This window comes from Trichosurus vulpecula, chromosome 3 (assembly GCF_011100635.1).
Source record: "Trichosurus vulpecula isolate mTriVul1 chromosome 3, mTriVul1.pri, whole genome shotgun sequence".
NCBI lineage: Eukaryota > Metazoa > Chordata > Mammalia > Diprotodontia > Phalangeridae > Trichosurus > Trichosurus vulpecula.
In genome coordinates, this window is record NC_050575.1 from 102,816,725 (window position 1) to 102,833,587 (window position 16,863).

Genomic DNA, 16,863 nt, shown 5'->3' on the forward strand with positions numbered 1-16,863 from the left:
GCTGAAGGACTTCTCCATGTTAGAGTGGATGTTCTAACACTTATTCTTGGAATGTTGAAGCTGCCCCTAAACATTCCATTTTGTCAATGTCCTTCCTATAATGTGACACCTAGAAGTGAAAACAGCACTCCAACTCTGCCGTGATTACAGTGGAACTATCACCTCTGGATACTATTCTTTTCTTCTGGATATTACCCTTTTTGTATGTGGACATTTTGGTTGCTGAATGGGGCAGAAAAAGACCATTTCCATAAGGAACACTGATAAGATCAGATTCAAAAGATATGCAACCTCTCAGTAAAAATGAGGAGGGACAGACTGAGAGACATGCTCTCTGAGCATCAGATATCCCCCTCAAATAAACACTGAATTCAAGTGGGCTAACAAATGGTCAATCAGCAAGTTTGCTTGCTACTGTTTTTAGAATTTTAAAGATTGTAACTAAGAAACTGTAAATCAAATAGACTAGGGGAAGATTATATAAGGACTGTTGGGGTCACAGCTGATAAAAAGAGGAATTTTTGAGTCTTAAAGACTAGACATGGGTTCTGCTTATAAGGAAGCTTTGATTTGAGGTATCAAAATAGGGATAGGGGATGACCAGATGGAGACAGAAGCAGGAAAGAAAACTGAGCATAGGAGTAAGGAAGGACAGAAGACATGGGAGGCAATGAGGGGAGTTACATAGAAAATACAGAACCTGATAGGCTGTGCAGCTATTTTGCTAGTATCCATGTTGATTGGAAGAAAGGGGTTGATTTGCTAAGAATTGAGTGGCTAGAGTATGACAGTATTGGCCAGATAATTTCCCAGGTCACTATTAGCTCTAAAATCTATAAGCCTATGAACCAAGTACACAAGAATTGGCTGAAGGCACTAAGTATGTTTAGCCCAAAGAAGAGAAAGCATGATTACTATCTTAAGGTATTTGGATTGTCATGTGGAAAAAAGAATTAGATACCAAGCTTGGCACCAAAGAGGAGATGAAAAAATATACCTTCTTCCTTTCTTGGGATAAGTGAGGGACTATGGGTGTGAAATATTATGTATATTGTCAGTCATTTGATGTATTGGTTAGTTTTTTGGAGCTGTCTTTTTTTTTTCTCCTCTTTCACTTTCATTTTTTGTTATGAGATTCTCTGGCTAGGGGAGAGGTGAGAGATATTTGAAAAGGAGGATAATGAAAAAACAACATTTTTAAAAGTTAAATTTGTTCTGTTTGGCATAAGGCAGAACTGAGAGCAATGGGAGGAAGCTGAAGAATCATATTTCAACTCAGAAGTCAAATTTTTCTACTGACTATAGTATACCAAAAGTGGAATGGGCTATCTTTCTTAGTGACGACAGCTAGCATTGATATAGTGCTTTAAAGATTACAAAGGACTATAAAAATATTATTTCATTTTATCCCCACAACAACCGTGAGAGGTGGTGGGTACTCCTATTATTTCCATTTTATAGATAAGGAAACTGAGGCAGACAGAAGTTAAGAGATGTGTCCAAGGTTAAACAGCTAGTAAGTGCCTGAGGCTAGATTTGAACTCAAGTCTTCATGACTTTGTCCTGTGCTATATCCACTAGCTGCCTCAAGGTAGTGAGTTCCCTATGACTAGAGGTCTTAAACAGAGGATATAGAAGAGATTTCTCTACAGAACCAGAGGCCTTTTAGAGAATCCAGTTGTAAGGTTTTGTTTTTCTGTGACTCACCTAGGTTCATACAGGCCATTATTGTCAGAGCAAATACTAGAATGCAAATCTCTTAGAATCCCCTTTCTCACAGGCCACATTCAGTATGGCCCCTATGAATAACACTCTAGTTTACCCAAAGTTGATCTTGTTGGTCTTTTGGATGCTTCATTTCACCTACATTTGCCAACAGACAATTGTGTGGTCAGCACAAATACAGAAACAGTTTGGGTTCCTCTTCTGGACCTCTCATGTGATCTTTAATTATTTTTTCCATGGTTCAGTCCTTCTTGAAGACCTCACTTCTCTGGGGGCAAGGTAGTGTGAAACATTGGAATAAGCAACATTGAAAGGCCAGACCATCTTATGTCTTTTCTTTTCTCCCTTAAAGAACTCTCTTTACAGAGCCAAGATGGCAGTTGGAAAGCAGGCACTTGCTTAAGCTCTCCCTAAGGTCACTCCAAACACCTATAAAAATTGCTCTGAACAAATTCTAGAACTGTAGAACCCACGAAATAGCAGAGGGAAGCAGGGCTGCAGCCCAGGACAACCTGGATGGTCATTAGAAAGGGTCTATCACATGGAGCTGGGAGCAGAGCAGAGCCCAGCATGGGCCACTCCAGGACCAGCCAGACCAGGAGCCAGGCGGAACAGGCCGTAGGGCCCTGAATCATTGAGCTGTGACAGTTACGACACTTCTCAACCCACAAACACCAAAGATAGCAGAGAAGGTTAGTGGGAAAAGCTGCTGGGACAGAATGAAAGGAGTTCTCCATTGGCCACCACCCTGGAGGCGGCGGAGGTGATACAGCTCTGAGGCTGCTTCCAGACCTACAGCTGCAGTTGCTTCCTGCCCCAGGCCCACCTGGTGGGAGGAATTAAGCAGCAGATTAGAACAGGAGTGAAAAGCCTGCTTTACCCTGCCTAGATCTGGGCCACAATCCTGATTGGCGGTTCCTGGGGGAGAAGGAGTGCTGGTGTGGCAGAGCTTGCGGTGTAGAAGTAGCTCTAAAAACAGGAGTGCAGCCTCTCAAGCTTGGGACAAAGTACTCTCTACTCTACAAGCAGTCATACCCTGACAAAAAGCTCAAGGGCCAAGTAATTAATTGACTGGGAACATGAACAGGCAGCGAAAACAGTCTCAGATTCAGACTCAGACTTTGGAATCTTACTTTGGTGACAAAGAAGACCAAAACATACAGCCAGAAGAAGTCAACAAAGTCAAAGAGCCTACGTCAAAAGCCTCCAAGAAAAATATGAATTGGTCTCAGGACATAGAAGAGCTCAAAAAGGATTTGGAAAAGCAAGTAAGAGAAGTAGAGGAAAAATTGGAAAAAGAAATGAGAGTGATGCAAGAAAACCATGAAAAACAAGTAAATGACTTGCTAAAGGAGACCCAAAAAATACTGAAGAAAGTAACACCTTAAAAAATAGACTAACTTAAATGGCAAAAGAGCTCCAAAAAGCCAATGAGGAGAAGAATGCCTTGAAAGGCAGAATTAGCCAAATGGAAAAGGAGGTCCAAAAGACCACTGAAGAAAATACTACCTTAAAAATTAGATTGGAGCAAGTGGAAGCTAGTGATTTGATGAGAAATCAAGATATTATAAAACAGAAACAAAGGAATGAAAAAATGGAAGACAATGTGAAATATCTCATTGGAAAAGCCACTGACCTGGAAAACAGATCCAGGAGAGATAATTTAAAAATTACTGGACTACCTGAAAGGCATGATCAAAAAAAGAGCTTAGATATCATCTTTCAAGAAATTATCAAGGAAAACTGCCCTGATATGCTAGAGCCAGAGGGTAAAATAGAAATTGAAGGAATCTACTGATCGCCTCCTGAAGAAGATCCCAAAAAGAAAACTCCTAGGAATATTGTTGCCAAATTCCAAAGCTCCCAGATCAAGGAGAAAATATTGTGAGCAGCCAAAAAGACACAGTTTGAGTATTGTGGAAACACAATCAGGATAACACAAGATCTAGCAGCTTCCACATTAAGGGATCGAAGGGCTTGGAATATGATATTCCAGAGGTCAATGGAGCTAGGATTAAAACCAAGAATCACCTACCCAGCAAAACTGAGTATCATGCTCCAAGGCAAAATATGGATTATCAATAAAATAGAGGACTTTCAAGCTTTCTCAGTGGAAAGACCAGAGCTGAATAGAAAATTTGACTTTCAAACACAAGAATCAAGAAAAGCATGAAAAGGTAAACAAGAAAGAGAAATCATAAGGGACTTACTAAAGTTGAACTGTTTTGTTTATATTCCTAGATGGAAAGATGATGTGTGTAATTCATGTGACCTTAGTATTAAGGTAACTGAAGGGGATAGATAGATAGATAGATGGAGGGCATAGGGTGAGTTGAATATGAAGGGATGATATCTAAAAAAAATCAAATTAAGGGATGAGAAAGGAATATATTGAGAGAGGGAGAAAGGGAGAGATAGAATGGGATAAATTATCTCACGTAAAAGTGGCAAGAAAAAGCAGTTTGTTGGAAGGGAAGAGATGGCAGGTGAGGGGGAATGAGTGAATGTTGCTCTTATCGGATTTGACTTGAGGAGGGAATAACATACACACTCAATTGGGTATCTTACCCCACAGGAAAGAAGAGGGAAGGAGATAAAAAAGGGGGAACAATAGAAGGGAGGGCAGATAGGGGGAAGAGGTAATCAAAAGGAAACACTTTTGAAAAGGGACAGGGTCAAGGGATTTGAATAAAGGGGGACAGGATAGGATGGAGCAAAATATAGTTAGTCTTTCACAACATGAGTATTGTGGAAGGGTTTTGCATCATGATACATGTGTGACCTATGCTGTGAATTGCTTGTCTTCTTAGGGAGGGTGGGTGGGGAGGGAAGAGGGGTGAGAATTTGGAACTCAAAGTTTTGAAAGCAGATGTTCAAAAAAAAAAAAGTTGTTTTTTGCATGCAACTGGGAAATAAGATGTACAGGCAATGGGGCATAGAAATCTATCTTGCCCTACAAGAAAGTAAGGGAAAAGTGGATTGGGGGGAGTGGGGTGACAGAAGGGAGGGCTGACTGGGGAACGGGGCAATCAGAATATATGCCATCTTGGAGTGGGGGGAGGGTAGAAATGGGGAGAAAATTTGTAATTCAAAATCTTGTGGAAATCAATGCTGAAAACAAAGATTATTAAATAAATAATAAAATAGAAAAAAAAAAGAACTCTCTTTACTAAGAAATGGTAGCAGATACTGAGGGTCAGGACCTATCAGGGACACAAGAAATCTATTCATTCATTGTGTGGTGACAAGCATCTGACTAAGAATCAGGACACCAGAGTTCTGGTTCTTGTTTTCTTGTGAACTTTATATGTCATCTTGGACAAGACATAGGCAGCTAGGGTGGAGTCATGTGGATAGCATGTTTGATTCAGAGTAAGGAAGACCAGAATTCAAGTCCTTCCTTAGACACTTTGCTATGTGACCATGGGCAAGTCATTTAACCGCTTGAGGCCTCAGTTTCCTCAACTGTACATAATAATAGCTAACATTTAGCTGGCACTTACTATGTATCAGACACTGCGCAAAGCACTTTACAAATATTATCTCATTTGATCCTTACTTGATCTGTATTTACAGATGAAGAAATTGAGGCACAGAGAGGTTAAATATCTGCCTAGATAGAGCCAGCAAGTGTCTGAGGCAGAATTCAAAGCTAGGTCTTCCTAACTCTAGGTCCAGTGTTCTGTCCACTACACTACTCACTCACCTTGAGTCAGACCTCTTTCTTTAGGAACATCCATGTATGAATTTCATGTGCTCCTGATTCTGTTCTTCCTGTTTGCGTCACTACCATGTGCTCTCCTCCTAGACTCCCATCTCTGAATTTTGGAATGGGGGCTGATAAGGTGACCCTTATTGTTTTCCTCTGAAGCCTGGTTTGGTTTTGATATTATGGCTCCAGACTGCATTTAGACTCTGATTAATGGTAGCTACACAAGAAGGATTTGATTTCCTTCCTCAGGAACTGACAACTCACTGTGTTCTGTGTCCAAATGTCCCCCACACAGGACTTATTGTCAGAATGCTGGGGGCTTAGCTCTTCCTCTTCCATTAGCAGGTAAAGTTCCTTCATGCTGTTCACCTATTAAGGAAACACAACAGGTAAAACTGAAAACTTTTTGAATCTTTTTGGAGAGCAGTATGGCAGGAGGCAACAAAATTTGTAAATATAATCATACTATTTCACTCAATATTTCTAATATGCCTTGAGAATTCTTTCAAGAATCAAAAAAGAGCTATCTGTTCCATGATGCTCATAGTATATAACTGCAAAAAATGGAAAGATCTCAAAATATTCAACATTAGAGGGAATGGTTAAATTGTGAAACATTAATGCAATCAAACACTACAATGCAGTTAAGACCACAGATATGAAGAATACAAAGAAGTCTGGAAAGACTTTTATAAAACAATGCAAAGCAAAAAAAAGCAAAATCAGAACAGAGAATACACTATGACCATGTAAGAGGGGGGAAAATGAAAATAAATAGACAAAGGATCATTATGGAGATGTAGAAAAAGTGACTGAAAAGTTGTTGTGCAAAAAATATGAGAAGACCTTTATAAAATAATGAAAAGTGAAAATGGCCAAACCAGAACAGAAAACATACTATCTATGACCACGCAAAAGGGAAAATGAATGAGAATAAATGGACAAAGAATCCCCATGGAGACGGAAGGAATGACTGAAAAGCTATTATGAGACTTTATGAATTGAAATTAATTTACTTACCCTTTTTTGGTCAACTTTGCCAATTTGATTCAGAGCTGGTTTAATCAGCCATTCTCTATTAGTGGTTTGGAGCATTTTTTTCATGTTGTTATGGATAGCTTGTATTTCTTCCTTTAAAAATTGGCTATTTACATCCTTTGACCATTTATCAAATGTCAAAAATCACTAAAATTGTCCATTATATCTTTTGTGATCCTCTCTGTACCTTGTTTGGACACAATCATCTGAAAGAATTTATTCCTTGCCACTCTAATCTGTTTATGATGTGACCTTTTAAATATAAGTCTTGTATCAGTTTGGAGCACACCTTGGTATGAGGTATTGGTCTAAACCCAATTTCTGGATGATTTTGATTACATAAGATGTAAACGTTTTTTATGTATAAACAAAACCAATACAGTTAAGATTAGGAAACAGTTAACTGGGGAAAATACTCTTTGCAGCAAGTTTCTCTGATAAAGGTCTCATTTCCAAGATATAAGGAACTGATTCAAATTTATATAATTAAGACCATTTGATAAATGGCCAAAGAATATGAAGTCAGTTTTCAGAAATCCAAGCTACTAACATCCACATGAAAAAGATGCTCTAAATCACTAATAATCAAAGAAATTCAAATTAAAACAACTCTGAGATTCCACCTCATACCCATCAAAATGGGAGAGATGACAAAAAAAGGAAGATAACACGTTAGAAGGGCTGTGGAAAAGCAGGAACATTGATGTAATGTTGGTGAAGCTGTCAGTTGATAGTTATTTTGGAAAGCAATTTGGAACTATGCCCCCAAAGTTAATACATTGTGCATGTCTTTTGACCCTGTGATATCACTACTATGCCTATACTCCAAAGAAACCAAAGAAAGCAAAAAAGAAAAAAGACCCATATGTATGAAAATATTTATAGAAGCTCTTTTGTAGTGTCAAAAAACTGGAAATGAAATGAGTTCCCATCAATTAAGGAACAACTAAACAAATGATGGTACATGAATGCTATTATCTCATAAGAAATGGTAAAAAGGATAGTTTCAGTGAAACCTTGGATGACTTGTATGAACTGATGCAGTGAAGTGAACAGAACTAGGAGAACAGTTTACGTAAGTACAATATTTTAAAATACCTAAGAATCTTGATTAATGCAATGACCTGTCAAGACTTTAGAAGATCAATGATGATATCTATACACCTCCTGACAAGTGATGTACTCAAGGTATAAAATAAAACATACTAACATAAGAATTAGCCAGTATAACAATTTGTTTTGCTTGACCCTGCATATGTTACAAGGGTTTTGTTTTTCTTTCTTTTCAATGGGGGACGGGAGTAGCAGGGAGAGAACAATAATTATTCACTGGAAAAATAAAAAAATTAGAAATTAATTTACTTACCTGTAAATAGTTACTAAGCAAGTTTTTTTTGGTTGTAGTGATGTTAATATTAAGTTCATAAAACATTTACTTAATAAAACCCCAAAATGCCACCAGTTGACAGGGACAATATTCTTACCTAGGTCATAAAGACCCCCTCCATAATGAGGCCACCATTCATGTACAGCCTAGGCCTGCTTGAAAAGACCAGCTGCAAGGGCTATAGTCTTATATCATTGTTTCTTTTCTTTAGTTGTATAATAGGGAACGGTGCTTTGTATTTTCATTAATATGCTGGCATTTCATGGTAGTCTATCTAAATAGCATCCTGAATCAATTATCTAGTTAAAAACTAAATGATGCTTTTTTGCAAAAAAAGGTAAACTCCCTTAGTCCCCCAATTCATTAGATCTTATCTGTACAAGTACTCCCTCCATCAGCCAATGGTTGTTCAGTCATTTTTCATTTGTGTCCAACTCTTCATAACCCCATTTGGGGTTTTCTTGGCAGAAATATTGGAATGATTCGCCACCAAGCAGGGCATATCACAATCTACCCCTCTAATTTCTGAACATAAGATTCATCCTCCTAATGTGGCAAAGGCCTTCCTGTGTGTCTTTTCATATTAGGACTGTTGTCTTAGGATCTGTTATCCTTCATTAGGCCCATTAAGCAATGACAGACCCATGTCCTCTTCTGAACACACATATCTTTGATAGTTTATACATTTTATGCCATGTTTCTCAAACAAGTCATTGTTGATAACATATTGCATCTTGCTTACAGCACAGTCATCTAGTAAAGTAACTTAAGTAAATGTCACTGTTCAAAGCACTGAACTTCATTAAGGGATATTTCTTTCCCAGGTTCTTTGGAAAGAAACAATGATATAGACTATAAGCCTCAAGGAACTATATTTCTGTCTTAAGTGATCATTCAAGGGGGTCTTGATTCTATATCAATGGTATCCTCATTAGAGATGGAGTCTTTGAGTAGAAAGATACTGTAAGATACTGTCCTTTTTGCCTGCATTAAGAACTGAGCAGAAAGAAATTCAGAAAGAGATTCAGATAATCAGAGTACTATCACCACATTAAAGTTAATATGTACTTTAAAAAAACATGTAAGAGGTTCATGATTTCATATATAATATGCTTTTTCTGTTCTTTATATAAGGATATGTTCACATATAAGTTCATAATTTTTTGAAAATTAAAAAAAAAAAGGGACTGGGTGAAGGGCTGTTAGGGGTCAGGGCCCTGGGCAAATCAGACCAAAGGAACTTTGCATCACTGTTTAAAGATGTTCACTACATTGTTACATTGCTGGTGGAGTTGTGAACTGATCCAGCCATTTTGGAGAGCAATTTGGAACTATGCCCAAAGGGCTATAAAAATGTTCATGCCCTTTGACCCAGCAATACCACTTCTAGGGTTGTATCCCAAAAAGATCACACAAGCAGGAAAAGGACCTATATGTACAAAAATATTTATAGCAGCTCTTTTTGTGGTAGCTAAGAATTGGAAATCAAAAGGATGCCCATCAATTGGGGAATGGCTGAACCAGCTGTGGTATATGAAGGTGATGGAATACTATCGTGCTATAAGAAATGGGGATGATACGGACTTCATAACAACCTGGAAAAACCTACACGACATAATGCTGAGTGAGCGGAGCAGAGCCAGGAGAACATTGTACACAACCACAGATATATGGATTCTGTGAGGACCAACCCTGACAGACTTCGCTCTTCTCAGCAACACAAGGTACAAAGACAACTCCAAAGGACGCACGATGGAGAATGCTATCTACATCCAGAGAAAGAACTGTGAAGTATGAATGCAGATTGAGGCGCACTTCATGCTAGCCTTTTTTTCCCCCCTTTCTCCCCCCCTTTTTTTTCTTTTTCTCTCTTTTGTTTTTGTTTTTGGGTTGGGGTTTTTTTTTGGTCCTGTTCCTTCTTTCTCATGATTCATTTCATTGATCACAATTCTTCTCCATAAAAAAAATTGACCTACAAATTAGGTCAAAAAACTAGCCATCAATTTTCTGGTAAGCAGGGGTGCCCTCAATGTTAGGGCAAAACACATCCTCATCTCAACCCAATCAAATTATTTGCAAAATTACAAACTGCCCAGACAAAGAAAATAAATAGAAAAGCAATAGCTTTATGTACAGACCCGATCATGTCACTTCTCTGTTCAGAAATCTTTAATTCAATCTCTCCTGCCTGAATAAAGTTCAGGATCCTTTTCCTACCATTCATTGCCCTCTGCAGTCTGGTGCCTGCCCTTATCTCACAACATCCTCCTCTTCCTTCATCTCCCCCGCCCCACTCCCCATCCACATGGCAAAGTGGATGACAACGAAAACACTCTACATTCTCTCACTTGTAAAACTTTGTTTATACCATGATCCTGTGAAGTAAGAACTATAGCTATTACCCCTGTTTTTTTAGGTGAAGAAACTGAGCCTTAGGCTAATTCGCTCATGAGCAGACAGTATCAGATGCAAAATTTGAACCCAGGTTTTCTATTATACCATACTGTTCCTAACTGTATAGATAATGGTGGAGGTGGAGGACAAGGACAGAGGAAGAAAGAGAAAGAATAATAGCTAGCATTTTTATAGTGCCTATTATGTGTCAGACACTATGCTGAGAGAGAGAGAGACAGGAGGAGAAAGAGGGAAAAAAGGGACAAAAAATAGGGGGGAGAGAAAGAGAGACAGCCAGAGAGAGAGAGAGAATAAAAAGAAGAGAGAGAGTGAATATGCATGGATCTCTGCAGCACCCCTCCAACCACTGAGTCCCATGAGCTCCAGGTCCTCCCTACCTCTAGAAAGTCGCCTCCCTCACTGGGTAAGATCTTGCCCTGTCTCCAGCGTTTGAGGAACCACTTAAGCTTCATGAAAAGCAGCAGGAAGTTCTGCTTGAACTGTTGGGATTCTTGTACCAGGAGGTTCTTCTCCTGGCTCCAAAACTTCTGCTCCAGCCTTCTCTGGAGGTTCACACTCTGCAGCTCAAACTCCCTCCGAAGGAGAGTCTTCTGTTGATCTTCCTTCAGCTGCAGAAACAGAAACAGAAAGATGATCAGCCCTGATGGTGCCTTTTTGATCCTCCTAGGCCCTGCCTCATGTCCAGCAGGTACACATGTACATGGGGTGATGTGAGGGACACTTTATGCCCACCAGTCCGTTGTTGCTGGTGCCTGCCTGAAATCTCATCATCAGCAGTTCATTCCCACCGAGCTTGGAGTAGTTATGAGAAAATGAACCTCCCTCCTTTTTTTGGTAGAGGTTGCAGACTATGATTATGTGATATTGTATATGCAGTCAGACTCATTTCAAGTGTTGGTTACTTTTCCCCCTTGCTTTCTTTTTTATTTTTTGTTACAAAGGATAGGTAGGAGGGGAAGGAATCTAATGAAGGTAATGTTAAAAACAAAAGATAGCAATGAAAGTCAAAATTGAAAAGGGACAAATCTTAGAATGGCAGAGCAGGAAAGCACCCTAGAAAGTAGAATTCAAAATGCTAGCAATAAAAGGGACTTTGCAGAACATCTAGTCCCACTTCCTCATTTGACAGAGGAAGAAACTGAGATATAGAGCAGGGAAGTGACTGACTCAAGACAAATTAACTCCAGTTTTCTTCTTGACTTGAGAACTCATGAGTCAGCAGTAATACTAAAAGAAGAAAAAAGCACTAATAAAACACTTTTTAAAATACACAGAAGAAAATTCAGAAGGGACACAGACAGGTAGGGCAATGTATACATACACACATACATACATACATATATATGTGTATATATATATATATAATATAGAGGGAGAGAGAGAGAGAGAATATACAACGTACATACTTTTAAAAAAGGAAGAAGAAAAGGAAAAGAGAGAAGGTATAGTTACATGAAACAAACTGACACACTGACCAAGACTAACATAGATGCCTCATTCTACATTTGGAGTCCACCACGACTCTACAGATAGGAAAATATGTTTCATCAGTCCTCTGGAACTGGCCATTGCATTGATCTGAGTTGTGATATCTTTCAGTGCCACCTCACTTTTTTTCCACAGCATTTCCCCCGGACCTCTTCTTTGTAGCTTTCTTACTCTGTCTTTTATTAGATTTATATATGAATGAAAAAGCATTCATTAAGTGTTTATTATGTGCAAAGCTCTGTGTTCTTTCTTTATATCTGTCTGTCCATCTATCTATCTATCTGTCTACATATTTACATATTTTTCCCCCATTACAATAGAAGCACAGAATGTCAGAACCAGAAGAAGCCTTGGAAATCATTTAGTTCACCTTTCTCATTTTACAGATGAGGAAATTGAGGCCTAGGGAAGTGAAGTGATTTGTTTAAAGTCATAGCTAATAAGTGGAAGAATATAACTCAAATCCAGGATTGTTTTTATTCCAAGTGAAAACACAGGCAGCTAGGTGGCATAGTGGATAGAGCACTGGGCCTGGAGTCAGGAAGATTCTGAGTTCAAATTCGGCTTCAAACACTAGTCTAGCTTCGTGACCCTGGGCAAGTCACTTGACCCTGTTTGCCTCAGTTTCCTCATCCATAAAATGAGCTGGAGAAGGAAAAACAACCCAAAAGCCAAATGGAGTCATAAACTGAAACAAATTAACAACAACAAATATCAGTGTAGTGATAAACTGCACCATAGCCATCTTCTTGAGATTTGGATCTGTGTTATAACTGTCTTTGCAGAAGGCGCTGTCCAGAAAGCTCTGCTCCTTGCTCCCTGGGACACTGAAGCTGTTGTCCTTAGATTGTGGCAAAGGGACTGGGAGCTGGCTAGGGTGGAGCACAAAACAGCACTGGCACTGACCTGAAAGATTTTTTGATTGAAATTCTCTGCATCTTCTTTACGCAGCTGCCTCTCTTGGGAGAGCTGTTCTTGCAGGCCCCGAAGGCTCTCGTGGGCTTCTGAGAGCACCAGCTGTAGTTCTTTGATCTGGGGAGTGATGATGATGATGATGTCATTTTGTATAGCACTTTAAAGTGTACCAAGCACTTTCCCAACAACTCTGCAGAGCAGGTATTGTAAATACTCCAGTCTTTCAGTGGAAGAAACTGGGGCCCAGACATAACCACAATGTTTAACTGGGGTCAAGCCTGAGCCCCTAAATGCTAATGTTCTCTTAGAACCAAAGCATGCTGCTTACTACAACACTCTTGCCACGAGGGATAGACTCAAAAGCCTGTTGAAGTCTTCCTTCCCTGGGAGATCCAGGAAAGTCAAGAAGGAGTAAAGTCAGAAATCCCCTTCTTTTATCCTTAAACATTCCCCAGAAAATTGTCCTGGGAGTAAAGTGGTACCTCTGACCCCTTCTGTACAAAGCTCATGGTCATTCCACCTTTACTCTTTTCCCATTAATCTATGCTTCATAACGCAGCTAGCCCTAAGCCCACTTTCAGTTTTCTCCAGCCTGAAGTAACGTCTCCCTTTGAACCTCCTGCAACATTTGCTGCCCACTTTACTCACTTGGCAACTAATCACGAATGGCTTTGTGTCATCTCTCATATTATGGTTTCATACCTCATAGGCTTGTCTGGTCTCCCCAATTAGATTGTAAACCTCTTGAGAGTCAGGATCTCTGGGTTAAATCTCTTCCGTATTACCACATACACATACACACAATACCTAGTACAGAGCCTGAGCTCAACAAATATTGGTTGACTGAGCAATCAATATTTATTAAGCACCTACTATGCGCCAAGTACTATGCTAAGTGCTGGGGATACAAAAAGACGAAAAAGACCTGCCCCCAAGGAGCTTATAATTGAATGGAGGAGACAACATGCAAACAAATACATACAGAGCAAGCTATGTACAGGATAAATAAGAGATAAGTAACAGAGAGAAGGCAGTGGAATTAAGAGGGGATGGAAACGGCTTCCTGTAGAAGGTGGGATTTCAGTTAGGGCTTAAAGGAAGCCAGGGAAGTCAGTAGTTGGAGTTGAGGAAGTATTGAGGAGAAGAGTGGCATGGTCAGACCTGGGCTTTAGGAAAATCACTTTGGTGGCTGAATGCCAGATGGATTGGAGTGGGGAGAGATTTGAGGCAGGCTGACCCACCAGCAGCTACCCCAACAATCCAGGCATGAAGTGATGAGGGCCTGCATTAGTGTGGTGGCAGTGTCAAAGGAGAGAAGGGGGCTCTTCAGGAGATGTTGCAAAGGTAAAATCAGCAGGCAAATGACTACAAACATGACATTCATGTTGTCCTCTCTTTCAGCCTATTGACCCCCTTAGGTATTCAGGTGCTATCAGTTCCAGTCTTGTTTTCTGTCCACTACACCATGCTGGAGCCCCATTAACATACACAAACTGCCATCCTCAATATATGCCTATATTCTTAGCAGAGTACTGTTAAAATATATGCCTGTTTGGATATGCACCTGGGGAGCCTGAATTGGCCTTGTGGGCCACCCTAGGAAATTATTACAGGCCTGAGGGCAGGACCCACAGGGGGCACAGTGATTCTAGGACAGGTCCTGGGCAGCTTCAAGGCACAAGCCCAAGTGGCAATCAAACCAACCCTGTGGTCATAAGACCACAGACCTAAAGTTGGAAGAGACTTCCAAAGCGATTTAGTCTAATCCCTTCATTTTACTGATAAAGAAATAAAGGCCAGGGAGGTAAATGGACAAAGTAACAAGTAATCAGTGTCAAAGGTAAGGATTTTACCCAACCTTCTCAGAGCAATACCAGACACTTGAAAGCCAGCTTGAGTCCAGAGAGACCCCTTAGGCTAGCTGTGGATTTTCCAGATCTAAACTTGTCTACTATCCAAGGAAACCTCAAGGAGGCCTGCTAAGATTCATGATAAATTTGGGAAAGACAGCATAATTTGTAATATGTTGGGGGAAAATGGCACAACCTAACACTCCTTCCTCACAGAATCCCTTCCTTCAAGATGCAACTCAAGTACCACCTCCATGAAGCCTTTCTTGATCCCCCAACCGCTAGTGACTTCCCTTCCAAACTACCTTTTATTTTAACTACTTTTAATTTATTTTGTATGTAGTTATCTATGTTCTTGTCTCCTTTCAGTAGAGTGATGGCAGGAATTGTTTCATCCTTACACAGTGCTTATACATTTGAAGCACTTGACAAATGCTTGTTGATTGACTGACTTTTGGGGACTGCTCCAGAATCCCCTCTTATGAGGCCTAGCCTGCTTGTCTGGGCATACCCTGCTCTAACCATTCCCAGGACCCCCTGGCCCAGGCGCACCTCAGTAGCATAGGATTCATTGTCTTCAGCTTGGTAAGTCTTGTAGCTCCGGGTGAGTTCGGGTTTGGGGTCCGGGTCGCTGCTAGTGCTGCAGAAGGCCTCCCTGGCCCGGGGCTCCCAGTCTGGCAGGTCTCTAAAGTCAGGCTGCATGCATGGGCAAACCAATGAGAACAAACGAAAAGAGCTGGGAGATCAAAGGGGTGAGGAGAATAACCCAGAAAAACAGAACAATGGGTATCCGAGAACAATAAAAGCTACAAGGTGAGGAAAAGAAGGAGCAGAAGGTTCCCCAATATGGCACAGGAAAGTAAAGGAAACAAGGTTAAAAAAATGAGCAGGAAATAAGGGGACTGAGTTGTACAGGGGGAGGGGAGTAGGAAGAGGAGAAAAGAGAGGATGGAGAAGGGAGGTGGGGGAAATGTACAGACACTAATATGATATCATGCAGAAGCAGGGGAAGGGGAACCAGGGCACAAGGAGGCAGAACTCTCAAAAAATGACCCTGTACTCGATCCCTCAGCCCATCTTTGTCCAGGACATGTTGAAAGGGAAACCCCACTCCCTGTACCTTTGGCTTCCTTGATCTCTTTTGAGCTGCAGGGACTATATTCCATTTTTAACTGATCCAACTGTTTGTTTGGTTTAGCTGAGTTAAAACCTGTCTCTCAGAGAAAGAGATGAGAAAATAGGAAATCTCTGTTCTCCTATTTATAATAACAATAATAATTAAATCTGACATTTACATATCACTTGAATCCTTGTAATGCACTTTACATATATTTTCTCCTTTAGAGCCTATTAACAACCCTGTAAAGTAGGTGCTGTCTGACTATGTATGCTGTTTGGGGGCAGGAAGAAAAACACTTTCCTTCTCTATAGATGTAAGAAGCTTTTTGAACAGGGGCACTTTGGACAAAGGAAAGAGCAGGGGTAGGGAACCTGTGGCCTTGAGGCCACATATGGCCCTCTAGGTCCTTGGGTGCGGCCTTCTGACTTAGTCCAAGTTTTACAGAACAAATCCTTTTATGAAGGGGAGTTGTTCTGTGAAGTTTGGGTTCAGTCAAAGGGCTACACTCGAGGACCTAGAGGGCCACATGTGGCCTTGAGGTCGCAGGTTTCCCACCCCTGGATAGACCAACTGTTAACTTTAAGCTTTCATAAGGCTGGTGTATCTATCTGTGGTCTAAGTGTTGGTGTCTGTGACTGTGTATCTCAGACAATAAATAGGGAAGTTGTGTTTCACTGTGAATCTCACAGTTCTGTGGTTCAGATGTGTGGAGTCAGGAAGCAGGGAGTGTGGGTGGTATATGTTATAATATGGTATGTCCTGTGTGTGTGTGTCTTAGGGAATCTTTAGGGATAAAGACTGTGTCTTGGATCATCAGAACAGCACACAGGAAGGAAACAGCATCAGAAAGGACGTTAAGGGTCATCTAGTCCCTTTGAGAGATGAGAAAACTAAGGCCCAGAGAGAAGTAGCTTGCCAAAGCAGGAAATAGCATTGCTGGCATTCAAACCCAAGTGCTCTAACTCCAATCTAGTGTTCTTTCACTATACTGTATCCGTCTGTCTGTAAATCCCCCGCAATCCTATCGAGTACGTAGCGGTACTCATACATGTTTGCTGATTGAATGAATAAATTCACTCAGTTATTCAATAGGCATTTATTAAGTATCAGTGATGTGCCAGGAACTTTGATGGGCCCTGGGAATTCAGAGACAAAAATAAAACTGCCCATGCCCTCTACTGAGGACAAACATGTACACATTAAGTAAATGCAA

The 16,863-nt window shown here is 40.4% G+C and overlaps 1 protein-coding gene across 1 annotated transcript in view; it reads right to left on the minus strand.

Annotated features, from left to right (window-relative positions):
• The window catches only part of SOGA1 (suppressor of glucose, autophagy associated 1), a 118,809-nt gene that overhangs the window by 19,473 nt on the left and 82,473 nt on the right, over positions 1 to 16,863 (minus strand). Inside the window, exons 6-9 of the mRNA XM_036751810.1 lie at positions 15,083 to 15,226; positions 12,672 to 12,797; positions 10,655 to 10,885; positions 5,702 to 5,806 (exon numbers count right to left, since the gene is read on the minus strand). Coding sequence (XP_036607705.1) covers positions 5,702 to 5,806; positions 10,655 to 10,885; positions 12,672 to 12,797; positions 15,083 to 15,226 — 606 coding nt within the window. The remainder of the gene's footprint in view (positions 1 to 5,701; positions 5,807 to 10,654; positions 10,886 to 12,671; positions 12,798 to 15,082; positions 15,227 to 16,863) is intronic.